This window comes from Ambystoma mexicanum, chromosome 2q (genome assembly GCF_040938575.1).
Source record: "Ambystoma mexicanum isolate Mex_15411 chromosome 2q, UKY_AmexF1_1, whole genome shotgun sequence".
Classification (NCBI taxonomy): Eukaryota; Metazoa; Chordata; class Amphibia; order Caudata; family Ambystomatidae; genus Ambystoma; species Ambystoma mexicanum.
The window spans coordinates 124,171,286-124,197,762 of record NC_090924.1 but is presented as its reverse complement, the minus strand read 5'-3'; the positions used below and the strand labels follow the sequence as shown (position 1 = coordinate 124,197,762).

The 26,477-nt window shown below is 46.8% G+C and overlaps 1 protein-coding gene across 4 annotated transcripts in view; it reads right to left on the bottom strand.

Annotated features, from left to right (window-relative positions):
* The window catches only part of ABAT (4-aminobutyrate aminotransferase), a 719,432-nt gene that overhangs the window by 206,159 nt on the left and 486,796 nt on the right, over window positions 1–26,477 (bottom strand). For all 4 annotated transcript variants that reach the window (XM_069647042.1, XM_069647043.1, XM_069647044.1 and 1 more), the window contains one exon: window positions 6,386–6,478. In XM_069647042.1, coding sequence (XP_069503143.1) covers window positions 6,386–6,478 — 93 coding nt within the window. The remainder of the gene's footprint in view (window positions 1–6,385; window positions 6,479–26,477) is intronic.

The window sequence follows — 26,477 nt, the reverse complement described above, 5'->3', positions numbered from 1 at the left end:
CATTGTATAATAACTTTATAAATTGCCTTTAATGAAGTGCCCAGAACTCAGAGACTTTCGAAAACATGCTCTCTTATGCACGCGACCACTCCAATACAATGTAATCCTCCATGAAAGTTCAAACACTCGCAGACCGAGTTTCTCTTCTGATAGAAACTCACTGGTTGCATTCATGGGCTTGCCAGCAGCGCAGATCGTTCGGCCCTCTGCTCTCCGCCTCAAGACACCACCTTCTGCCCGTCAGGCACTCCTGTGCATTCTTCTGTCCACTGGAGAACGAGCACTGAACAACAGAAAAAGGGGCAGCGTTCCTCCACGACTCCCCTCCCTGCGTTATATCGGTTCCACAGAGCCCCAGCTCCCAAGCCGCACTTCCATGAACCGTCAGCGTGCTTCACACACACAGCTCTCTGCTGCTTCTCTTGACCGCTCTACTGCTGCTTCGACACCACTGCTTCTCTCTTTGCTTCTTAATTTGAGTGCCTTTTATACACCTGCAGCCCAATGACAGGCTGCAGATGCAAATTCCAAAGTGGCCCTGCCTGGCCATAATCAATGGAACATGCCTGACCGCGATAGTCCTTAAGGGGCATCTACCTCGTCCCAGTGCCAGAGTGGTAAAAGCACCTTGCCTTCATTACTCCCGGTTGCCTCTTCTTTGATCCAGTACAGTCAATAGTCATATGAAGAAATCAGGGGAGTGGACTTAAAATAGCCCTTGAAGGCTGGGGGAGGGTTGGGTTTGTTGTTAGCAGGACACAGGGGATTCCATGTCTATCCCAAGGGCATCCCACTCAGTCACCAAAGACCCCCCCGTCCCTCACCCATCTTATCTTTAACTCTTTTTGATTTCTTCCTGGCCCGTCTGGACTGAGATTATATCATACTCTTCTCAAGGCCCAACAACTGTCCCTGGAATAAAGATTTCTTCTTGGAAGGGAAGTGGGGAATACCACATTTGATTAAAGGCACCCCACTCCCAATTCCCAAGGACCCTCCACCCAGGTGATCCTCCTTCGCTTCTCCACCCCTGGGTCTGGATCCAAGAGCGATGGCCTTTCCCTGGCCACCTGTGCAGAAGACCCCATGGGGGTGGAAGTGAGAATACCCTCAGGTTTCTCCCAGTGGTCTCCCATGAAGCATTTTAGTCAGTTCTAGGATGGTATGACAATTTGACGTAAACACTATGTGGGGGGGATTTTAAATGATGATCTGTAAATCATGCATCAGAAGAATGCACAAAGGTTTTACACCCTTTTTATTTTTGAACCGTGTCATTTTTGTGGTTTTCCATGCAGCATGTATTTACTGATCCCAGCCTCTCCCTCTGCTCTGCAATGCCAAACCGACAGCATCTCCACCCGCAGCTGATTTTCATGCTAGTGTAGTGTAACATAACAGAATGCCGACTGCTATGAAAGGGTACAGGAATGAGTAGTGAATTAAACTCCTACTTATCCCCACACTACTACTACTAAAGAAGCAGTGATCCCAATCATATAGATGAAACAGGTACAGCCCAAAAGGTATACCTCATGCACATTTTAAGGTAACGCAGGCCAAAGGTAGGCTACACTCATCAGGAGGGGTATGAGCTGGTAAATAAGCAAACCAAACAAATAAAAGAATGTCCAGCCAAGGTTCTATGAAAATACTCTATGTAAACTAACAAAAACTCAAACTACTAATAAAAAAATACCAAGAACTGACCCACCCTTATGAGAATAGAGGGCCACTCTAGGTGGGTAGGCAGGGCTGTGTATGCAAATATTCCGCTCGCAAATATCAAATTAATTGAAAAGGTCTTCAAAAAGGTGAAGAAGGGGGTTGGGGGTACTTACAAGTGACTAGGGCCCTTTGGTACGGTCCAGGGGAACAGGACCACTTCAAATACCTTAATTTCAATTGTCTTTGGAGCTCAACAATGTTGAACCATGTGGCAGAAATGTGTAGACTAATACTTGTTGAAAATGTTTTCCTTGTAGAACGGTGTAAAACAGTATCAATTGCTTGTGGCTGTATATTGTGCAATTCCAGCAGCCACCAGGCCAAAACGAGACATGGCTTAAATTAAATTTTTATGAACTGCCACCAGACTTCTGAGGGCACGCAATTATGATATTTTGAACAGAGGTGCTTACAGTTACAAAGCCATCCATGTCTGTTGGAACTTTGGGTTTCAACAGCAGGGTTCAGGAATGAACATGTATAACTGAACTATCAAAATCCCGAAACAAAATACAGTTACCCTTGAAGGGTATTGCGGAACCTACTAGGAAACAGGCTAAGCCCAACAGACCCAAACTAAATAACTCCAAACAGATAACTAAAGGTAGTCATAACACCACCAGCCCTAACTTAGCTGACCATAAACCATATCTCAAAGGTGCACTTATAAATGCCAAGTCGCTAGTCGCACACGCCACAGAGATCTCGGACATCATTGCCACAGACAACTTAGACTTTTTGGCCATCTCAGAATCCTGGCTACATGATGCGGCTGGCCCAGCCTTATCGCTAGCAGTCCCAGACAACTATACAATCCTACGTGCGGACAGACTTACCTCCCGAGGTGGAGGTCTAGCAATCATAGCTAAAACTAGCCTGGACATGAGGATCATCACTACTACCAATATGCAATCCTGTGAATGCTTCACGGCTAAAATAGCCATCGCCAACTCCCAAACCCTAAACATTATCCTCATCTACAGACCACCAGGTCCTATCGGAACCTTCTCTGAGGACATCTCGACATCCCTGTCCAATAACCTAAAAAATACATCCCAAACAATAGTGCTAGGAGACTTTAATCTAGGCTATAATGACAATAAGGACACCCAATCTTCAGCGATTGCTCTGACCTTGAAAGAGCTGGGATTCTCCCAAAAAGTTGAACTACCCACCCACAACAAAGGTCGCATCCTTGATTGGATAGCAGAACATAATTGGGAAGTAAATATTACGGATTCTGTACCGCAGTTCTGGACTGACCACCACCTGCTATTATTCTCAGTGACAACCCACCGGGTCACTGCCCCGTCCTCACTTGCCCCACCTCTGCCAACGAGAAATAAAAAACTAATGACAGTGGAAAATCTGATGCCCATTATAATACCTAAATTAAACTCACTACCCGACTGCATGGACCCTAATCTGTTAGTCGAACATTATAATGCAGTCATGTCCTCAGTCCTGGATCACATAGCCCCGCTCAAACTAAGAAATAGCAAACCTAAAAAACACCTCAATTCTTGGTTCACGCCCCACCTAAAAAATCTTAGGCTGGCCAAAAGAAAACTTGAAACTATTTGGAGACTTTCCCCATCTGTCAAAAATAAACTCAACCTCTCCAAAGCCTCCTCCCAATACAAGAAAGAAATACTATTAGCCAAACAAGAAACCTACAATACTAGAATATCCAACTCAAAATCTAGTGTCAAAGAACTGTTCAGCATTCTGAAAGAACTGTAAAAACCTGTTGTACCCCAAGAAAACTGCACCAAGGATAAAAAATGGTGCTCTAGCATACAACTTGCTTTAACAAACAAAGTAGCAAGCCTACAAACCAAAATTGCCATCAAGAAGGCATCACTTACACCACACATCCCTCAGAGCTCAGCGCCACCGCCACTGCCCAAGTTAGGAGCCCGATTCTGCTTCTCTAAGGTATCGACCATAGAGGTAGAAAAGGTCATCCTGGGACTCAAACCGTCCAACTGCAAAGGCGACCAATGCCCAGCACAAATCATCAAGGATGCTGCGAGAGAACTGTCGCCATTTATAACCAAACTAATCAACTCTTCCTTTACCTCAGGTTCAGTACCGATCAACCTAAAAGAGTCCTGGGTACTGCCACTACTAAAGAAGCAAACCCTTGACCCTGCCATCCCGACTAACTTCAGGCCCATCACGACTGTGCCCTTTCTTCTAAAAATTTTAGATAAAGTGGCTTACTTGCAAATTCAAAGCTTCCTAGAGTCTAACCACCTACTTGGAACCCGTCAATCAGGATTCCGCCTGCAACATGGGACCGAAACAGCGTTAATAGACCTTAAGGCCCAAATAGACGATTGTAGAGACAATGGCCAAGCGGCCCTACTTCTCCTCCTGGACCTATCAGCGGCATTCGACTTAGTGGACCACACAGTCCTCTGTAGTCACCTCGACTCGGCAGCCCACTTTTCAAAAGAGGCCATAATTTGGATCCAGTCCTTCCTGAGTAATCGGACCATGAGAGTCTTCGCTCCATCAGCCTCAGCAGACCCAATCCCTATAACATGCGGTGTTCCACAAGGATCTTGTGTGTCACCCACCCTCTATAATGTCTTCACGAAGCCTCTCTTTGATGAAATGGATCATCTGGGCATCGCTTATACTAACTACGCAGACGATACCCAGATCCTCCTCCCGCTCTCAGGAGACTACGCCAAGGACCTGGCCCTAGTGAACAGGATCTATAGCATCGTCCAGGCATGGATGGCCACACACGGCCTATGCCTGAACGATGATAAAACTGAGCTTATCATCCTGGGCACCACTACCTATATATCCAAACTCAGCCCTGATTATGACAACTTCATTATTGATGGGAACAACATAAAAGTAGCTCATGAAGTAAAAACCTTAGGATTTTACCTAGACGCCACCATGAACTTTACTAAACAAGTTAACTCCCTAGCTTCTGCCACAGCATATACATGCAAACTTATCAGAGCGAGCAAACAATTCCTCTCCACAGATAGTTGCATTACACTAGCCAGAGCCTTGATACTATCCAAATTAGATTATTGTAATGGACTTTACATTGGAGCTAATAAACAGACCATCCACAAAATTCAAGTGCTACAGAACAATGCTCTGAGAGCAGCACTCAAGATTAATAGAAACGAGCATATTTCCTCCACAAGAAGAGAACACAAATGGCTCGCCACCGCAGACAAAATTCATCTCAAAATCGCCTCCCTCACCCACAAATGTATCAACAACAAAGCTCCACCTTACCTCATGGATAGATTACGTAAAAGGACTTCTTCCAGACCTACCAGAATAGCCAACGCAAACTGCCTCTAAGTCCCGCGTTTCAAACTTGCCACTATAGGAGGAAATAGCTTCCCGGTAAAGGCTGCGCAGTTATGGAATTCCCTCCCCCATGACGTTAGAGAACCTCAGCCTTTCGCAAAATTTAGACAAAAACTCACCAGGTGGCTGAGAGCCAACGACAGCTAACTACTCCACCTGTCACATTGTACATTACTGTATATAATTATATATTACGCAAACAGGAGCAAACTCCTTGTTCCCCTGTCCTGATCTCCCCTTGTTCATATCTGCTTGCTGTAATATTGCTGATGTCTGTCTACTCTTCCTGCCTCTTCCTGTACGTGCAATTAGCCGAGCATATCTGTAACCAAGCTCGGCGCATCTCTGTACCTTCATCTGATTTCTATGTACCTGTAACTAAGTTGAGCATATCCTTATCTGTTTGCGCCCTGATACTCCAGGGTTTGGCGCGCTATACAAAAAAATAAACTAAACTAAACTAAACTAAACTGTTGTGTTGCTATTACCAGGCAGCCACTGGGGGATGTCTGTAGGCAGTCACGGCCGAGGTACATGTGTGCATGATACTTTTTAGCATGAAGCATTACAAGAGTGAGCTTGATTAACAGAGTTCAATCTCGGAGGCAGAATCAACCACCTAATTTTATTCACTAAAAATAATAATGTTCTTTTTCCACCATCACAGATTACATACTGTCACAGAGAGGCTGTGGATTCCTATGGAACGTGCCTGCTCAAAGCTTGCACACTCAATAAGTACCCATGCATATGCCACCCACTACACACATACATGGCGGGAGGCATTTAGGGTGGATTACATTCCGTGGAATAAAAATGCACAGAAACCTGCGAATACACATTACTGTGAATTATTGCACCACGGAGTACAGACAATCGAACTTGCTTGGAGGGGGCTGCGTACAAGTATGAGTTTCCCTTCGAGCAATTGGAGGGGACGTGGACTATGTGAGGCAGAGTGCCTTCAAGCATTACTCATACTGCACATGAAGCAAGTGAAGTATTCATATTGGAAGAGAGATTGACTCACGCCTTTTTGGAAGATCTTATCATAGCGTTTCGAATGCCCTGCAGAAAGCCTATGTCATATTTGGACAAACCTAGGTACAATGAATCTGAAAGTGACATGACTTTTTTGGGCATTTTCTAAAAGATTGCTAGTGAAATTCATGGTCTGTCATTCTACTAAACTGATGTCAAAACATTTCAGATTAGTGCTCTGAGACACAAACATTGCCATACTAAGAGAGAACGCAAGAGGCCATGTGTGCATTTGGAGAACCACCATGCAAGGGGACATACTTACTCGGTACCACATGAAGATGGACTTAAAGGCATTTTCATTGGAGCAGGATCCGCAAGCCATGGTGATCACCTGTTTCATTCCTTTTGGTACTACCTGGAGAAAAAAAGGAACATTGCAGCAGTCAGGACTTCTTTTACAGCACATCACTCATTTACACATAATGGGCCAGGATGCAGACCATTTTCCAAATGCACTATACAAGTGCCACGAAACAATCAATTTATTTGTAGGTAACAATTGCTAGCACGTCGTTTTTTTGTCACAACTTTTATAATATTCCAATTTAAGGATGGGATACATTACTCACCGTAATCGTATTTCTGATGCTTGTATCTGCTTAGATTCACATGCTGTGCATAGGCTGACATCTAGTGGAAGCTGCAGAGTATTAACTGTTTGTTTTTCAAAACTCGAAAATGGGAGTCGACACAGGACGGGCCAGTAATACTATCCCTAGTGTGACGTCCACTGTACCCATGATCCCTCACGTGTGTAGGACCCTCAGATTGTATTTTTTCTGACATGAGGTAGCATGAGGAGTAGCGCGAGTACAGATTATCCAAGCAGATAGATAGAAAGATAAGACTACAAGCATCCATGCGCCTTCTCTCAGAGGGGAGGAAGGGCGGGCGTATGTGAATCTAAGCAGATACAAGCATCAGAAATACGATTACGGTGAGTAATGTATCCCTTCTGAGGATTGTGGAATCTGCTTAGATCACATGCTGTGCATAGATTAGTGAGCAGGAGGTGATAGATTAGAAGAAGGTGGTGGGATGCGAGAAGGGTAATGAGCAAATAAATGTCTCAGGACCGCTTGTTCCACTTGAGTATCTGTCTTGGAATGAGCGTCAATGCAGTAGTGCCGAGTAAAAGTGTGAATAGAGCTCCATGTAGCTGCTTTGCAAATGGTGTCAAGGGGTACATTTGCAATAAAAGCCAGAGTGGCCCCAGTGGCTCTAGTGGAGTGGGCTCTTGTCGTAAAAGGCAGAGTTCTTTCAGAAAGGGAGTAACATAGCTGCATAAATTGACTATCCACTTTGAGATGGCACCTTTAGAGACGCGATCTCCCTCTCTGCCTGTAGCTACGGAGACAAACAGTTGGTCAGTTTTTCTTAGCGGCCTGGTCTTGTCTACATAGTAGAGGACCGCTCTTCGCTCATCTGGAGTGTGTAGTTTCACCTCAGCAGAGCTTTTGGGTTCTTGGAAGAAGACCGGAAGCTCAATGGACTGGTTAACGTGGAATTTAGAAATGAGCTTAGGTGAGAACCTAGGGTGTGTTCGTAGAACCAGTTTATCCTTATGAACAGTAAATAAAGGATCCTGCACTGAAAGAGCCTGAATTTCACTAACCCTTCTTATGGATGAAATGGCTACTAAGAAGGCAGTTCTATAGGTCAGGATGCTTGGTGCTGGGACAGTACGTTGTACCAGCCCGGGAGTCTGATGGGTTCGCACGCTCCTAGTCTGCGTAGGTGTGGGAACCACGGTTGCCTCGCCCACATGGGAGCAACTAGGATGAGCGTCATCGATTCCCTGTGCATCTTGTTGACCACCTTCCTCATGAGAGGGGTTAGTGGAAAAGCGTAGGCAAACATCTCTGACCAGTTCATCCACAGGGCGTTCCCCTTGGAGTCTGGCTGAGGGAACCTGGATGCGAATCCTGGGCATTGCCTGTTTCGCTTGTGGCGAATAGGTCTATAGTGGGGAAACCCCACTGTGAGAAGATGTCTTCTACGACTTCTCTGTGTAGACACCATTCGTGTTCTTCTGGGAGGGGATCTCTGCTTAAAGCGTCTGCTAGTAAATTGAGATCCCATGGAACATGTTGAGATGACAGGTAAATGTTCCGTCTGAGTGCCCATGTCCAAATTCTCTGGGCAAGCCTGGACAGATTTGGCGAACGAGTCCCTCCCTGTTTGTTTATGTAAAACATCGCTGTCGTACTGTCTGTTACAATCTGTACTGACAGGTTCAACAGGTGGGGTTCGAACGCTCGAAGCGCTCTGAAGACTGCCAGAAACTCTAGCAAATTGACATGATTATTGGCCACTGAGTGAGACCAGAGACCCTGAGCTGTGTGGTGGAGAAGGTGTGCTCCCCACCCTGACAGGGACGCGTCTGTAGTAACTACAGCTTGTACCTCTGGATCGTAAAAGGGTTTCCCCTTTGACAGGTTCTCTCTTGTCCACCAGTGAAGACTTGTTGGCGAAACGACCACTAGATCATCCCACTGACCACTTGCCTGAGACCACTGTTTCGCCAACCATTCTTGCATGGGTCGCATGCGCAGGTGCGCGTGGGGGACCAGGTATATACATGACGCATTCATGCCTAGCAAACGCATCGCTTTGCGCACCCTTATCTGGCGACCAGGCCGATATAGAGGAATTTGCAGCAGTAGATTTTGAATTGTTTCCTCTGATGGAAAGGCCAACCCCTCTTGAGTGTTCAGGACAGCTCCTACGAACTGGTTGGCGGTGCTTGGCACCAGGCTTGATTTTTTTCTCGTTGATAGAGAAACCCAATTCAAAGAGGAGGTCGATCGTTCTTTGAATGTTTGCACTGCAAATTACCGGGGTCTCCCCCGTGATGAGGCAGTCGTCCAGGTAAGGGTACACTGGGATTGCCTCCCTGCGTAGGTGTGCCGCTGCCACCGCCAGTACCTTGGTGAATACCCTTGGAGCCGAGGCTATACCGAAGGGCAGCACCTTGAACTGGTAGTGCTGACTGTCCACCTTGAAGTGCAAGAATCTTCTGTGCGCTGGGAACATGGAAATATGAAAATAGGCATCTTTCATGTCCAATGTTGCTCGCTTTTTAGGAGGGGGATTACCTCTTGGAGAGTAGTCATCCAAAATTTTGGGGCTTGACATACTTGTTTGCAGGGCGTAAGTCTAATACTGGGCGCATTGTCAAATCTTTTTTTGGAACAAGGAAGTAAGTTGAATAGATACCCTTTCTCTTGAGACCCTCCTATTTAATCCAGACCGGGCTAAACAAAAAATGTATCTGATGGATTGGATTGATACGAGGGATAGATGTCTCCAATATAAGGATTTTGATGCCTCAGTATTCAGTCCTAAACGCTATAGAGAAATGCCTTCATATTTAAATCTAGCTCCATCAGCTGCCTCAAGATATGCCATATTGCGCTTCCGATTTAATATCTGTGCTACCCGTGAGATTAAAGCCAGAAGGAAACTGATACCTTTTGATGCTAGATGGTGTCATTTTTGTAAAGATAATAGTGTTGTTGAGACACTGCAACATGTAATTATTGATTGTCCGGCACTTATAAATTTAAGGAGGACTAATTTCGCAAAACATCTTGCGCACTTTGCACAGATGGACCCTGAACATCGTTGGATAGCATTGGCTGCTACTAAATCCATGAGTATTAGTTTAGCCACCATTAATTTTTTGGCAGCTTTGAAAATGGAATGAATGGCATTTTATCGATCTGCACAGATGCGCTTTAAATCAATTTAAATTAACTTTGAAAGTGTTCTCCAAGTGTTTGTAGATTGTATTCTTGTGATTTTTTGTGATGAGTTTTTTTATGGAGATTTGTTGGTGTAAAAATTGAAAACCGAAAATTGTTATTGTATATGTAAATATCGCTTTTTTTATTCATTGTTAATTGAATGATTGATAAAATTGTAATGATTAAAAAAGTTGATTAAATTCAACTATATTCAATAAAAAAATAAAAAAAAAATAAGATACCCTTGTTTACCTGGCTGCCCGGGACGAGTTCTATCGCATCCTTTGCAAGAAGACTGACAATCTCCTCGAGGAGGATCTTCTGGTGGTCCAGTGAATGTATCTTTTGTCGTGGAGGGTAGTTTCGGGGGCGCTCGAGCAGTTCGATGCAGTATCCTGCAGACAGCACCCATCTGTCTGATGTGATCCCTTCCCATGCTTGGGTGAAGTTGGAAATGCGCCCCCCCTACTGGGGATGCGCGAGAAGGTACCCTGAGCGGAATGTCACTGCTTTGTGGGAGGCGTACCGCCTCTGGTGGGGCTGCCTCTACCTCTACCACGGCTCCTCTTGTTTCCTCTGCCGTAAATCTGGGTAGTCTGCTGGTTGTTACCCCATGATGTACCCTGTCCCTGTGTATAATTGAAGCCCCTTTGGGAATTCTGGCCATGTGGGCGACGAAAATTACTGTTCCCTCTTTGATTAGGGGGCTTATTCGTCAATTGTCCCAGGGACTTCAGAGTATCATACTCGTCTTTGGCAGTTTTTAATGCGTCCTCTACCGCTTTGCCAAACAGGAGATTAGGTTCCCCCGGCATGTCAATTAGGGATGCCTGGGTCTCGGGTTTAAACCCGATTGTCTTAACCAAGCATGTCTCTTAATGACAATGCTCTATGCTATGAGCCGGCCAGCGTTATCTGCGGCATCAAAGGTTGCCTTAAGGATGCAACCGGACACGGCTCTTCCCTCCGACACGATCTGGGCCAACTGACCCTTTAGTGGTTCCAGAGCGGAGTCAATGAGGGCAGCTACCTGCTCCCAATGGTGGCAATTGTAACTCGCCAGCAGAGTGGTAGTGTTGGTAGTCCTTGCCTGGTAAGCGGAAGTGGAGGCTACCTTCCTTTCCCAACCCGTAAATTCTCTTGCTCTCCTTGTCTGGAGGGGGGGGGGCTCAGATGATGATGATAGAGGTGTCCCTGCTCTCTTTCTGGTGTTTGTAATTACCAAGGAGTCGTGCTTCAGTTGACCCCTTATGTAAAGCGGGTCTGACTGGGCGGCCCTGAACAATTTCTCGATTCTGGGGTTTACGTCCCTGGTGAGATAAGGAGTGAGAAGGGAAGGATCAATTCTCTGTTGGATGGACTTGAGAAATGGGATGGCTTGAGCAACGGGTCTTTTTTCTCCTACTAGTTCTTCGGCAAATTCCCTCTCTTCCTGCGCCCCCCCCACCCCGAGTGTCTATGCGGAAGTGCTCTGCAGCTCTAGACAAGACCTCATTTAGGAGGGGCTGGTTATCTACTGGCGAGTCAGTAACCTGAGGTTCTTTGCGAACAGGAGAGTCTATCCTGTAGACCTCTGCAACGTCTTCCTCCTCCCCATCCTGGCCCTCGTCATCTCCATAATAATCCACCCTGTTTGGTCGTCCAACATTACTAAATCTGGGACCTCATCATACTGTTGAGGATCCTCACCATACTGTAGGTAGGGTTGTATGTAGAAAGGGGCTGCCATCAGGCCCTGAGTTGGAGTCTCAAACCGAGGTTTCTTACTAGGGGGCTGAGGGTCCTTGGATCCTGAAGGAGTAGCGTTATCTGGGGTATAGCTGAGGAAATGTTCTGGGTTCTTAGACAGGGTTATGAGGAGAATGTCTTTCCTGGCTGATTTCTACTCTATGTCTTCACTGCTCCATTCTCTGGAGCTTGGAATGACTACTTCCTGAAAAGTTTTTTCTTCTAGAAAGGTTTTGGACTTAGGGGCAGGAACAGGGATCTTGGATTTTTGTTTATCTGAAGACTTCCGTTTTCCCCTATGTGTCTGTGGTGCAGAAGTAGGTTGAGAAGACTTTTTCTGCTGTTTCCCCCCCATCCCCTTGAGAAGAAGAGTGTTTCCCTGATGTTTTTACCTTCTCCGAGCTTATCGACGCCTGGCGTCGAGATTCGGGGGTACTCTCTCTCTCTTTGGAGTGTGCAAATCGGGACTCGGAGGCAGGCGCCGAGCAGGCTGCCGGAGCCGACTCTTGGTGGGTGGCCTGGGGGTGGAGGTCGGCTTCGTCTTCTGACGAACATACCTCCGTGACTTGGGGAAGCAAGGCACTCTTGGCAACTGTGGACAGTTGCCTTGCATCATGCGACGATCAACCTGGAACACCCAGAGGACACCGATTCTGTGGACCGCTCTCTTTGTGCCTCTTTCCGAGAACTCGACACGCGTGTCGAGTCTCAGTTGGACTTAGAGTGTTTATTTGTAGTAGTGGTGTGGGTAGTGCTCGTGTCGCCGGGTGTGTTCCCCATAACTGCCCTGCCGGACAATCTTACGAGGTCGGGGACTTGCGCTTGGGTGTCTTTCGACACCTCTGAGCCCTCGCCGTCCGAAAGTACGGCGTCGCTGCCATCACTGAAGGCACCCTCCGCTTCCATGGCCTCGAGTTGCCTGGCGTGGTGGGCCCAACGTTTGGTTGAGCGGTCCTTTAATGTTTTTCGCCTTGAACAGGCTACACGCTCTGCAGTTCGCCTCGGGGTGATCCCTCGGCAAGCAGAGGTTACAGGTGGCGTGTTTGTCAACCCAAGGTTACTTGCGGTTGCACTTGGGGCAAAATTTAAATGGAGTACTCTCCATATGCACCTATGGCAGCGGGCTAGTGTGTGTAGGAACTAAAAGAGTGTAGAGTAGGTTTCCACCCCCCACTCTGCCTAAATGCAGGGCCGAGGCCAGAGACCTTCCAAGGCCCAGGCCGAGGCCAGAGGCCTTCCGAGGCCCAAAGTCCATCGTGCAGCTCTCTGCAGTTGGTTGTTCTTCGGACCGGCTTCGATCTTCAATGTCTCGACGTGGGAGTGAAAGAACGGGGAAATTAATATTGAGTTTTTTGTAAAATGGCTGAAAGCCAGGAAACTCCGTGCAATGCTTCCGACCAGTATGGCGGAAAAAAACAATCTGAGGGTCCTACACACGTGCGGGATCATGGGTACAGTGGACGTCACACTAGGGATAGTATTACTGGCACGCCCTGTGTCGACGCCCATTTTCGAGTTTCGAAAAACAAACTAATACTCCGCAGCTTCCACTAGATGTCGGCCTATGCACAGCATGTGATCTAAGCAGACTCCACAAGCCTCAGAAACTATGTTATATAGACTTTTAAAGGCCAAAAGGCGGAGTCTACTGTGGCAGGATTCCTACCCATGACAGCATCAAGCCATAAACCTAATGCATTATCTTTCTGGTTTATGGCAGGTTTTTATTTACTTCACAAAGCATTGTGTGTGTTTTTCTATTGAAAGTATCTGTGACAATGAAAGGACTATCCACATAAATAATGGAAACTTAATTGATGGATTCAAATTTCTATAGATCGAAAAAGGGCTCCTGTCAAGCTAAAAACAATGAACTCCTGAATTGAATGGCGCAGCATATTATCGAGCAATATTAAACAAATGTACATAAAAGATGGACCAGCCTCCTCTCCTTTAGATCCATGCAGACCTTTCAGTGCATGGCACCATTCTTCACTGGGTTGCCTCCTGTCCCTCCCACTGTACCTTCCCCATCTCACGAACACTGCAATCGCTGATCCCACCTGCTCCTGGCTTGGTGTCCCCCAAGGCTTCGTCCTTGGCCCTCAACTCTACAGCCTTTGTGCTTCCTCTCTCAGACAATTAATCTCTTTCCTCCATTACCCCTTTGTGGATGACATTCAAATCGTGTTCTCCTTCAATAAACGTAAACTGCCCTATCCACCTGCTTCTCCGATTTCCTCTCTGCAGCGACATCTAGTGGTAGATTACAAGTGTCGAGCTTACCGCGTTAGTGACTGAAGTCATCTACCTTCCCAGCTTTAATGCTCCTCCTCTATGGCTCACACTGGTCTCCTTTCTCACAGACATGCTCTCTCCTGCTCTTGAGGCAAGAAAACTCAGCGTCTTTCACAGCGATCACAGTGTATACCACTTTATTACTGCTACCACCAGTAGCGCCAGAATGATATTCCTTAACCTTCAGGAAAATCGTCCCCTCCTCAAACACCACTCTGCCCCAAACCTGCGTGCTAACTCTTATACTCAGTCGAGTAGACTGGCGTGCTAGCCTCATTCACAGCCTCCCCATCTACGCCTTTGCCCCACTTGGCAAACTTTTTAACTCTGCCACACACAGTCTTCCACATTCTTCTCCCACTTTCCAATAGTGACTCCAGGTTGGTTGGTTCTCGATGAGAAACCCCTTCCTCTTTAAATCCCTACTGATTATCTTAAATCCAATCTAAGGCCTTGCCACCCTCTTACCTCTCGCTTCTTTCCTCCATAGAACCTCTTCTCCCACACCCTGTGTGGCCTCTTACTTCAGCACCTCCTCTCCTCACCACTGACTGGCACAACCGCTCCCCACCACCCCACCCAACATAAAAAATGCAACTTCCATGCACTGCTTGAACTCTGCAATCAAGTTCCACCTTCTGAGCGTGGAAGGTGCATCTATGATTTATCACCATATTACTCCTCCGAATACATGACCACCATCTCCCCTGTAACATATCCAGTTGACGGACAGTCGTGGATCCTTTGCTCAGCATATGCATTTTGTATTCTCCATCGTCCACTGGTTAAGAAAAATACTTGAATCGGGTTGTCGTACGTCCATTCAATGATTGGAAGAGAAGTTGGCGGCCTTTAAACCAGCAAACAAGTTGGCAAGATGTTGGCTAGCTGGGCACAAAGAGGAGTATTTGTATTTTTATGCTGCATAGCATAGGCTCTAAGATTACATTGTACAGCTATTTGTATTCAGTAACGTTTTAGGGGTTTTGATAGAGGAATGGGGCCATTTGAAAATACAGGTATTCCCTATGTCTAGCTGCTCTTTCTGCTGATTTCTCTTAAGAGGACTCCTTAACCACCCCCACATACAGAACAGAATGACCAGTTCCGTTTTTACTACGTACCCAAGGGTGGCAGATTGAGACCAGTAGCACGTGGCATTCGCAACTATATTAAATAGTGAACTTACTGATAGGGCGACCAGCATCAGTCTTAAAAAGAGGGCAGAGAAAATGCAGGTCTTCAGGGACTATGCGTGACCCGAGGACTGGCGCTACCATTGGTGCTACCTTTACGGCCCGGAGAGGGGCAGGTATTTTTTGAAAGAACCCATGCTTTCAATGGAGAGCTTCCAGTAACTGAAAGCCCCCATTTATGGTTAGTCACAGCTCTCAATGAAATGATATCTTTCCATGAATGTCAGTCACCCACATTTCAAGTGTTAATCTGTGTTAGGCGATCCTCTGCACACCGATCCACTGCACACCAGAGTACTGCTCACATTTCCCCAACACCTCCCTCCAGGGTTCGAGGCTCATGTGATTCGGTTTACCCAAAGGACCGAAAGCTTCGTACCAGGTATGATTTACGGGCTCGATTGCAACCCTTCCTGCACTGGCAGTTGCCATGGAGAACATACAGCAGAAGAGGCGGCGTTACATCTCCACGCCGATCGGTCACTTGCTCACGTGATCCAGAGTGGCGTTCATCACGTGACCTTGGTGGACGTCACATGATCCCGAAACGCTCAGTATATAAGGCTTGAGACACGGAACACTCATTGCTTCTCAGCTGTCTTCAGAACCTGTTTGGCGTTACGTTTTGGTTTGCTTTCCTGGTTTACCTTGATCTTGGAACTTTCTCTTGGACTCCTTCGGATTACCCCTTTATACCTTTGCTTGGAACGGTTTACCTGTTGCTGGATTTCGGACACGACCCTGACTCGCCTTTGGATCATCCCTTGGTACCTTGTTGAACTTTTACGCCATTTCCCTTTTTGGGATTCAAGTCACACCTTCAGTCCTACAGGTGGTTTATCCTGCATCTACACTTGTCTGCGGTCCTCATGTTCTAGGGACCGTCTCATCTGAGTCTCGAACCTCCCTCCTAGGTTTCCTGGGTTTTCCAAACACCGGATAGGTAAGGCTATTCAGATCCTTTGGTTATTGTGATTATATACTGTAATTGCCTTGTACTTAACCTCGTTCTTTTTGACAGCAGCATTGGTGTTCCAGAGGTTCCGTGAAGTAACATCTCCCACCTGTGGCCCCAAAGGTCGCACAGCAGGTTTCTTTTAGTTCCCCTGTGCGTCACTTGAGGACGGAGGTTTCAACGGTCTACACGACACTCAAGTCAGAACAATCTGCCCCTTTGGTTTCGCAAATACAAACAATAACGACATTGGTCTTCTGATTCAGGCAAACCGCTTATTTTGTTTGCAGCTTCCTAGTTATCGCTTTCTTTTTAGTTTGAAAGATTTCTTTATTTGTATTTGGTGAGCAGATTCAGCACTTTCTGAGACTGATAAACAGAGGGTAACTAAGTTGAATAAAATAATACCTGTTATTACAGGGCTAAGAAGGTGAAGGAATTCGGAATGAAGTGCTATATAAGATCATGACAACATAAAACAGCCAAGCAGCTGATTGTATGAAGTTAATTGTACACAGCAACATAGTTTTTCGATTTATTGAGGGGGACCACATATGTAAATGGCTAGCCAAGAGTATAGAAAAAATTGAGCTAGGCATGTTGCTACCAATTCATGAAGAGCCAACAAGAAAAAGAAGAAAGGAAAGAGGAAGTAAAAAAGGAGAGGAGAGACATTGGAAGACGTTGTACTTCTAAGTTCAAAGACCTTGGCCGTGAGGCCAGCGGTGCGGGCTGCACTCCTATATCCACTGCAAAGTGGCTTATTTTCAGTGAGTCAAAAAGCCATCTCACTAGTACTCACAATCTGATGCAAAATGCTTATATTATATATATACTGTTTATTCGAACAAAAAAACAAACAAATGTCATCAATTAATATTTCTTCTTAATGCAAATGCTTTCTGGGATAGGCCAATGCATTTCGGACTAGATCCTTCATCAGGGCCTGGTCTCCCTGTAACAAAATGAAGCCTCCAAAAATGGCTGCGCGTTCGCTAGCAGAGATCGCAGTATTTCCTCTGACACGAACAATTCTCGAAACAACAATCTGTAAATATATGTATCCATTAGGTGGTACTCTAGGTCTACTCTAGTTATCATCCTTACGGCTGTAGGCACAAGCTTACCTAGTGCTGTATACAAACTCGTCTCAATACACGGTGAAACCGCAGAAACGCGCGTCTCACTAAATATCTAGTGTTGTTTAAAGGTTACCATGGGAACCCCATGGTGATAATACCTTTGCTAAGTCAACCAAATATGGCGGCCATGTTAGAGTGGTATGTTCGCTACCTATCTAGAGTGAATGTTAGTGGAAATTCGAATGTGCATCATAACACTACCTAAATCATCTAATTTAGAATTAACACTTAAATCTATGCGTTCTGATTCTGAAATATAGCTTATAAAATTTAGGAAAAATCTCCTTACATAAAATAAAATAAAATAAAATTAAAACTATACTTGACCAAGCTAATATAGTAATGAGTCTTCAATATACAAATGCAGAAAAAAGGAAAGAAAAGGAAAACAAGAAGAAAAATGACTATTCGCTTGTCACGTGCTTGTAGTACAATAAAGAAAAAAAGTGGTAAGATCAAAAATTAAAAATGCGAGAATAGGATATATATATTAGCCTGGACTTTCAATGAATTCTAACACATAATTATAGCATCCCAAAAAACGAAAACATTCACATAGAAAGCAACTCAAATCAAACTCAGAAACGCGCGTTTCACTGAATATCTAATGTTGTTTAAAGGTAACCATGGGTCCCCATGGTAATAGTACCTTTGCTAAGTCAACCGAATATGGCGGCCATATTAGAGTGGTGTGTTCGCTACCTATCTAGAGTAAATATTAGTGAAAATTCAAATGTGCATCGTAACACTACCTAAATCATCTAATTTAGGATTAACACATAAATCAATGCGTTCTGATTCTGAAATATAGCTTACAAAATTCAGGAAAAATCTCCTTACATAAAATAAAAACTATACTTGACCAAACTGATATAGTGATGAGTCTTCAATATATAAAAGCGGAAAAAAGAAAAGAAAAAGAAAAAGAAGAAGAAAAATGACTACTCGCTTGTCACGTGCATGTAATACAATAAAGAAAAGAAAAAAAGTGATAAGATCAAGAATGAAAATGCGAGAGTAGGATATATATGCTAGCCTGGACTTTCAAATAATTCTAACACATATTTATAGCATCTCAAAAATAAAAACATTCTCATAGAAAGCAACTCAAATCAAACTCCTCGTTAATTCCATCAGGAGCAAGAGCGTCCAATTTATCAATCCAAAAAGCTTCTTGCTGTGCCCTCCATTTCTTCATATCTCTGTTATATTTTTTCGTGGGTAACACCTCCAATACTGCATATCTCAATTGTGCGAGAGAATGTCCTTTTGCTTTAAAATGTCTGGCCACAGCCGAAGTCATGTTGTTATTGCGGATGCACGATTTATGTTCATTTATTCTTATCCTTATTTTCCGTGCTGTTTCTCCTACATAATAGATGCCACAAGGGCATCCAATAGCATAGACAACGTTCTCTGACAAACAGGTAGCATGGAACCTCAACTTAATTTTTGCGCCAGTTTTAGGATGCATTATTGTGTTTCCCTTCATCACATTGTTACAATTATTGCAACTCATGCAAGGATAAGTACCAGGATGTTTATCCGGTTTTCTGGTCGAGTCTTTACCTCTTGTGTTCACCAACATATTCCGTAAGTTGTTGCTTCTCTTGTAAGCAAAAATTGGTGGTTGTGGGAACAGATCCTTAATTCGGGAGTCACTCGTCAAAACATTCCACCTGCTCCGAATGATGTCTTATTTTGTTACTTTGTATAGCATATGTAGTAACGAAAACAAGTTCAGGTTTAGTCTTTTCTTTTCTTTGTGTGAGCAATTCTTCTCTGGTCATTGTTCCTGTCTTGACAGTTGCTGCTTGCAAATCTGATTCGGGGTAACCTCTTTCTTTCAATCTTTCTTTAAGATATTCCAATTGTCTCTCGCAATCTTCTGGATTGCTAACAATCCTTTTTATTCTTAGCATTTGACCAAAAGGTAAATTGCGTAACATATTCGGAGGGTGAAAGCTCATACGGTGAAGGAGATTATTGCGATCAGTCTTTTTTGTGTAAAGCGTGGTATCGATCCTGTTCCCATTAATCACTGTTTGAACGTCTAGATACTGTACGTTAGGATCACCAATTTTAAGTGTAAATTGTAGACGTGTGTCTATACTGTTAAGGTATCCTAAGAAGCTATCCAAATCTTCTCTTTTGCCTGACCATATTCCAAAGATGTCATCAATGTATCGAATCCACGTTTTCAGATACGGTTTCCATCTTTCGTTTTCAAGAATATTCTGGCTTTCAAAAGCATACATGAAGCTGTTGGCATAAACTGGCGCCATGGTTGCCCCCATAGCTGTCCCGGATATCTGTCTATAATATTTATGATCATACTGAAAACAAGAATGTGTGGCTATAAACTGTAGTAAGATCATCAGAAACTCCTTGTTTGCTCCGATGTCTCCTGTTTGAAGTAGAAGATTCTCAACTGCTTCCTGGCCTTGATCGTGAGGTATACTGGTATATAAACTGACCACATCGATCGTAAAAAGTATATCCTTTTCTTCCAATTGTATCTGGTTAAGTATCTGTAAGAAATGAGTAGTATCTTTAACATATGTAGGAGTATTTTGTATAATAGGTTGCAAGAAATAGTCTATATATGTGCCAAGAGGCTGTAAGATACTTTCTGTCGCTGCCACAATTGGTCTTCCCGGAGGTTTTTCCATTCCTTTATGTATCTTTGGCAAGGTGTATAAATGCGGCATTTTGGGGTGAGCTGTAAATAGATATAATTTAGTTTTTTCTGTGATCCATTGATTCTCCAAAGCCTCATCTAGGAGTAATTTGAGGTCATTTCTTACTTCCAAAGTAGGATCGTGTGGCAACACTTCATATGTATTTACATCCGCTAGCTGTCTGAGGCATTCATTATGGTAATCTCCAGTGTTCTGTATTACTATAGCGCCACCCTTATCCGCTGGTCTGATTGTGATGGAATCGTCGGTAAACAAACTTTTAATTTGGGATAACTCTCCTCGCCTCAAATTGTATCTGTTGGGATTTTTAAATTGAACCTGGGATAAATCTTTCAACACTACTAAGTATCACTGTATGTTGAACATTCAAACACAATACTATAATTTCCCATTTTCGGACAGACACCATTTTCATCACAAGGAATACCCCCCATTTGACATGATTTGATGATGTTGATTGCACCCATGCAATAATTAATAACTATGCTGTCAAGTTAATGGCTAATACCTGCACATTAACTGGCGAGGACTATATAAATCACCACCAGTCTGTGAAATGGCTGCCTTGACAAAGCCGTGTGAAAGAGGCGAAACACGTCGGCTGCACACTGGAGGGTCAGCTATCCCCTTTTTGTATTTTCCAATATTTATAATATTGAAAAAAAGAGATTTTGACATGTTTTATGGTTGGGCTGAAGTGTGGTTCCTTTTGGCGTGTTGCAGCTTTTTTCTGTAGGACCATTTAAGAATGAACCTACAAAGTAGCTGGCACTGAATCATTTCCGGGTACAACTGTCTAGGTCAAGGTACACGGGTGCAAAATACTTCCAATTCTCTTTGGTTCTACAACCACATTCACTCTGCTGGGATTGACGAGCCTGCGCCAAGGCACAGCCCAAATGTTCTAGGAGCAGAAAATCAGGCTCAAACAGTGAGAAACTGGGATGCAGTTTCCCAGCTTGTTGAAATAATTTCAAGATCACAAGGAGTGTCTTAAAATGTCATGTAGGTGGATTCCAAGATGGCCCCGTTGTAGGAGGACGCGTCTGATCGTCTCTCCTCCCTGGGCCGCAAAACCTAGCACATCAATGAAGTGGAACGGACGATCCCGCGCCGGGTAGCACAACAGTGGGACACGTTTGAAGGGCTGCCCCCCCCGAAATAACAACCGCACAAGACACGCGGCGCTTCGAGCCCAGAAGGGGGCCCCTCCCCTCCCCCCCCCCCGAGACAGACTAGCTGAGCCACGGCCAGGCCCGGCCGGAGGGTGACATTGCAGCAGCCGGAGGTGACGCCAGCCGCGGTAAGCCCTACGGGCTCCCAGGTGAAGTGCCAGTGGCTTTGGGAGCCGCAACCAGGGTGAGCGGGTGCGGAAGCCCAGCTGGCGGCAAACATCCGCACGGAGGAGGGGGCTGCGAGACTGAGCGGAGTGGGCGGTCTCGGGCCTCCCCGGCGGAGTCCGGTGTCGGGACGTGGCAGTCTCCCAACTCGGACCAGCAGGAAAGCCTGGAGGGCCGACGCAGGCAGCGAACCCCCCCCCCGGGACAGACAGCGAGCCGGGGCTGGTGCAGGCCGGGAAGAACCGGCCCATCGCCGAAGCAACGCGGGGACCCGGAGCCCAGGCGATGAAGCTCCGAGGAGCGGGGGAGCACAACTCGGCACCGGCGCACCCCGTCGGGTGAGCAGAGGACTCCGGGTGCAGCGAAGCGGAGGCCGAGCGAGGGCCAGGAGAGGTGAGAACAGCCTCGGGAGAGACCCCCCCGCGGTGCAGAAAGACCCACACCTAGCACAGCAGAAGGGGCTGGGGGGGCACATTGCAGAAGGAACATTCACTGACATTCACTGATGGCCTGAGGCCCTAGCACCAGATCTGGGCCACCCCCCATTTCTCACAAGGCGAAGGATCTCGCACGTAAGCGGCGATAAGGAGGGGGGGAGACCCACAAAAAGACACCCAGCCGTGCACCTCCAGGAGCGGGGCTCACGAACAAAGAGGGCCCACAGATCCACCCGCAGTGAAGCTTCGAAAAGGCCGCTGCACCCATCAACTGCTCACAAGTGCTACCTCGACCGACAAAAGCAAACAGGAAAAACTGACACTGAGGGTCAAGCCCGCAGTTGCCTGGGGTTGGACCTCGCCTGGGAGCGGGCGTCCCCGCGAGCCCAGCTCAGAGGGTCGCACGTGGAAGAAGTTTCCCCGGGGCCGGCGGGAGTAAGCCCCCCAAGGCACACCATAATCAGGCCCAGCAAGGAACATAAATGTCCAAGACGCGGGCGGGTTCCTCCACGCGGTCCTCCCCGCCGAGAAGCCAAGCAAAGAACTTGAAGCAGTTCTGGGGGACCCAGGCCGGACCCACACCCACATCGGAAGACCTCCCCCCATTAGGCCCCATCTCGACCAGAGGCAGAATGGAGGAACCTACAATGAATGAAGCGGACATGCAGGCGTGCTTTAAAGATCTGCAATCGCAACTATTAACTTCTGTCCAAGAGCAATTCAAACTCCTGAGGGGAGAGATGGTGCAACCCATCCAGGAAATCAGACAGGACGTTACTAAACTGGGGGAGAGAACGGATACCCTGGAAAGAAAACTCCAACAAGTAGAAGAGGACACCCATAAGTCAGAAGAGACATTAGATAGGATAGCCCAGACCACCATGTACCTTGAACAGCAATGCGAAGACCTCGAAAACAGATCAAGGAGTTCCAACGTTAGAATCAAAAACCTGCCTGAAACTATAGGGGACCCTGACCTAAGGTCTACAGTCACGCAATTGTTCACGGAGATCCTAGCTGAAGAAGGTGACCCAGTGATAGGGATCGACCGTATCCACAGAGTGGGTCCTACAAGAGGGGCGGAACCGGGACTGCGACCCAGGGATGTGCTGGTGGCCATGACATCCTAAACCCAGAGAGAGCAGATACTGAGGAAGGCCAGGCACTTCCCCCAGATAAGAGTAAATGGCCAGGAGATACTATTATACCAGGACTTGGCCCAGTCCACTCTGCTTGAAAGACGGCTGATGGGCCCGGTGGTCCGCCACTTGACCGCAGCCCAGGTCAAATACAGATGGACATTTCCGTTCGGTCTCCTATTTACATGGGAGGGAGTCCAGCACAGGATCACGTCCTGTGAAGAAGGAGAAAGCTTACTATGCATATCAAGTGGTGAGGAGCGGACGTGCCAGGATCCCCGGGGACGACTCAAGGGGCCAAACCAATAAGAGACATGGGAGACGATCCACAAGAAAGGGGGAGTAAGGAAGCCCAGGCAAGCTCGGGGGGAACACCAAGAACGCACTAAACCCAGAATGAACTACGCCCCGCTGTTGTACCATTAACGGGAGAAGAAGAACCCGGTTGATGCGTCCGTAAGTTTCATAGCAGGCCGGGAGAGGAACTAGGAGAAAATTGATGGAACTGCTAGTGGGGTTTAGGACTCCCCACGATGTGTTTAAGAGGGAAAATACGAGCCGGGAGCTCTGGACATTTCGTCTCAGGGCACGTAGCAATCCGGCCCTGACCTCATGGGTACTGTTGGGGGGAGGGGAAATGGGGGGGTTTCCAAGTTAAAGGCGTCGAGGCGACATTTGGGCAGGACACTATTTCCGTTTGAATTAAGAGGCAAATCACCAACCCCGCAACGAACACGACATACAAGGTCCCGGTGATGGTGCTATCGCAGAATGTACGAGGTATGAACACTCCTGCAAAAAGAGCCAAACTGGACAGGCAGACTTGGAAGCAGAAAGCGAACATCCTACTGTATCAGGAAACGCATATAAAGAAGAGAGACAAAACCTGCATCAAGATAAAGGGGGCGAGACATGTCTTCCAGTCAAAGGCGGAGGGGAAGAGAGCTGGGGTCCTGGTGGCTATAAAGGACACCTTGAAAGTCCAGATCCACAACCAAAGATCTGATAGGGAGGGGAGGTATGCCTTCCTGAACATTATGGTTGAGGGGAGAAGGATCACCCTAGTGTCGGTCTATGCCCCCAATATGGGCTAAGAGGCATTCCTCAAGGACACGATGGGATCACTTGAGCAATTTGCAACGGGGGAAATCATCCTGGGAGGAGATCTGAACCTGGCCTGGGATCCCTCACGGGATAGGTCGAGCAGAGCTAACGAAAGCTCGAAGGCCCCATCGGCAGCACTAAAGAAGGCATTCAACTCCCTTTGCCTGACCGATGCCTGGCGAGCACAGCATGGGGACTGGCGGGGCTTCACGCACTACTCCCATGTCCACAATTCTCTATCGAGGATAGACTACATATGGGTTTGTACGCCCCTTCTGGGCACAAACAGAGATGTGGAGACAGGCCCCATCGTCCTCTCGGATCACGCCCCAATAACCTTATCCCTGGCACTTACAACTAGGCAGTCAAGGGTGTGGCCCTGGCGCTTCCCCTCAGAGCTCCTGCAGGATCCAGGGATGGCAGAAGAAATCCAAGACAAGATTGATATGTACTTCATTGAAAATGACACGGGGGAGACCCCTCAAGAGACGTTGGAGAATGCCTTTAAGGCTGTCATGAGAGGTGAACTAATAGCAATGAAATCCAAGAGAGAGAAACAACTAGGGCAATTGGAGAGAGACCTGGAAGCTCAACTGCTTGTTGCCCAGATGGAGGCAGTGGCGAACCCGAGTAGGGCTAAAAGGCGGGCCATGCAACACATCCAGGGTCAGTTGGAGCTCCTGCATACCCGAAAGGTGGGCCAAGCGCTCATGAAAACGAAGCAAAGATTCTACATCCTCGCCAACAAGGCGGATACCCTACTTGCCCGGCAACTCAGGGAGGAGACCAGGGAAAGATCCATCCTGGCGCTGGTGGACCCCTTTGGTGCCCGGAAAACGACCAACGCGGAACTGGGTGAGATAATGAGATCCTTTTACCAAGACCTATACACAACCAGTGCCCCAACAGCGGAGGATCAACAACTATACCTTCAGGGAGTATCCCTTCCGCACCTGACGGATGAAGCCCAGGAGGCATTGGACCAGGATATATCCCAGGAGGAGGTGCTACAAGCCATCAAACAACTCCCCAAAAACAAAGCTCCAGGCCCAGATGGGTACACTGAAGCCTTCTACAAGAGATTGACGCGCCCTAGCCCCGAGACTTACAAGCCTCTTCAACACCTTCAAATCAAGGGGCAATATTACAGCGTCAATGAACGAGGCAAAATTAGTACTCTTTCTGAAGCCTGGAAAGGATCCCACACTCCCAGTGTCATATAGACCAATAGCTCTCATTAATCTTGATGCAAAACTCTTCACGAAAATCCTAGCGAACAGGCTAACGGAACACCTGTCCTCTCTGGTACATGCAGATCAGTCGGGCTTCGTCCCTACAAGGCAAGCAGCGGACAACACCAGGAGGGTATGCCACATAATAGAAATGGCCGAACGCACTGACATTGAGGCTATACTAGTCGCCTTGGACGCTGAAAAAGCGTTCGACCGTGTCGAGTGGTCGCAGCTCTTTCGAACAATGACACACATGGGCTTTGGGGCCTCCTACATAGGGATGTTAAAAGCAAATTATAGAAGTCCATTCCTAAGAATCGCCATCAACAGCTAACTGTCCAAAACGGTCACGCAGACGAGAGGCACAAAACAGGGGTGCCCCTGTGCCCCCTCCTGTACGCTCTGTTTTTAGAGCCTCTCCTAGCAAGGATTTGTCAACAGCGCCTAATTAAGGGGGTACTGATGGGCGGACTAGAACACAAAACAATGGCCTTCGCCGACGTCATGCTACTGGCGTTGACTGATCCGATCAGGTCTCTACCTACACTGATGAGCGAACTAGAAGCATTTGGTGCTATCTCAGGCCTCAAAATTAACAAAACTAAATCTGAGATACTGAATCTTTCTGCCGACCCCGTGACCATCTCAAAATTGACCCAGGAGCACGGTGTCCAGGCGGCAAGAGGCACGATCACCTACCTCGGAGTGAAGCTCACCTCCAAGACGAGTCAACTATATGCAGCAAACTACCCAGACTTGCTTATTCACCTGCAAAAGCTGCTGATGAGATGGACGCCACTATCCACATCGTGGTGTCGGCCCTTCGCTGCGGTGAAGATGACAATCCTCCCTAAAGTCCTCTACTACTTCCAGGCTCTTCCGATCAGGCTCCCCAGGTCGTTCTTTCGCTCTTGAAATAAAATGGCATCTGCATACATATGGCAGCGCAGAAGACCGAGGGTGGCAATGACCACTCTGACAGCGGCGGTTCGGGAGGGAGGCCTGGCATTTCCACACTACAAACGATATTACGAAGCGGCACTGCTGCGAGTTCTTAAAGAGTGGGTGGCAGATTACCCCCACACTAAATGGGCAATGCAGGACATAGCGGTGGCCGGGGGCCCGCTCTCTAACCTCTTATGGTCCTGCAAGAAGTATAGACATAGGAACACGCGAATAAGTGAAATACTGGGCGCCTCCCTCAACGCATGGGACTCGGCATTAAGGAGAGGACGCCCGATGACGCACCCCACTCCGTTCATGCCGCTATTTCACAATCCCGATTTTCCACCGGGTATGAACCCAAAGGCTTTTACCTCATGGAAGCAGGCA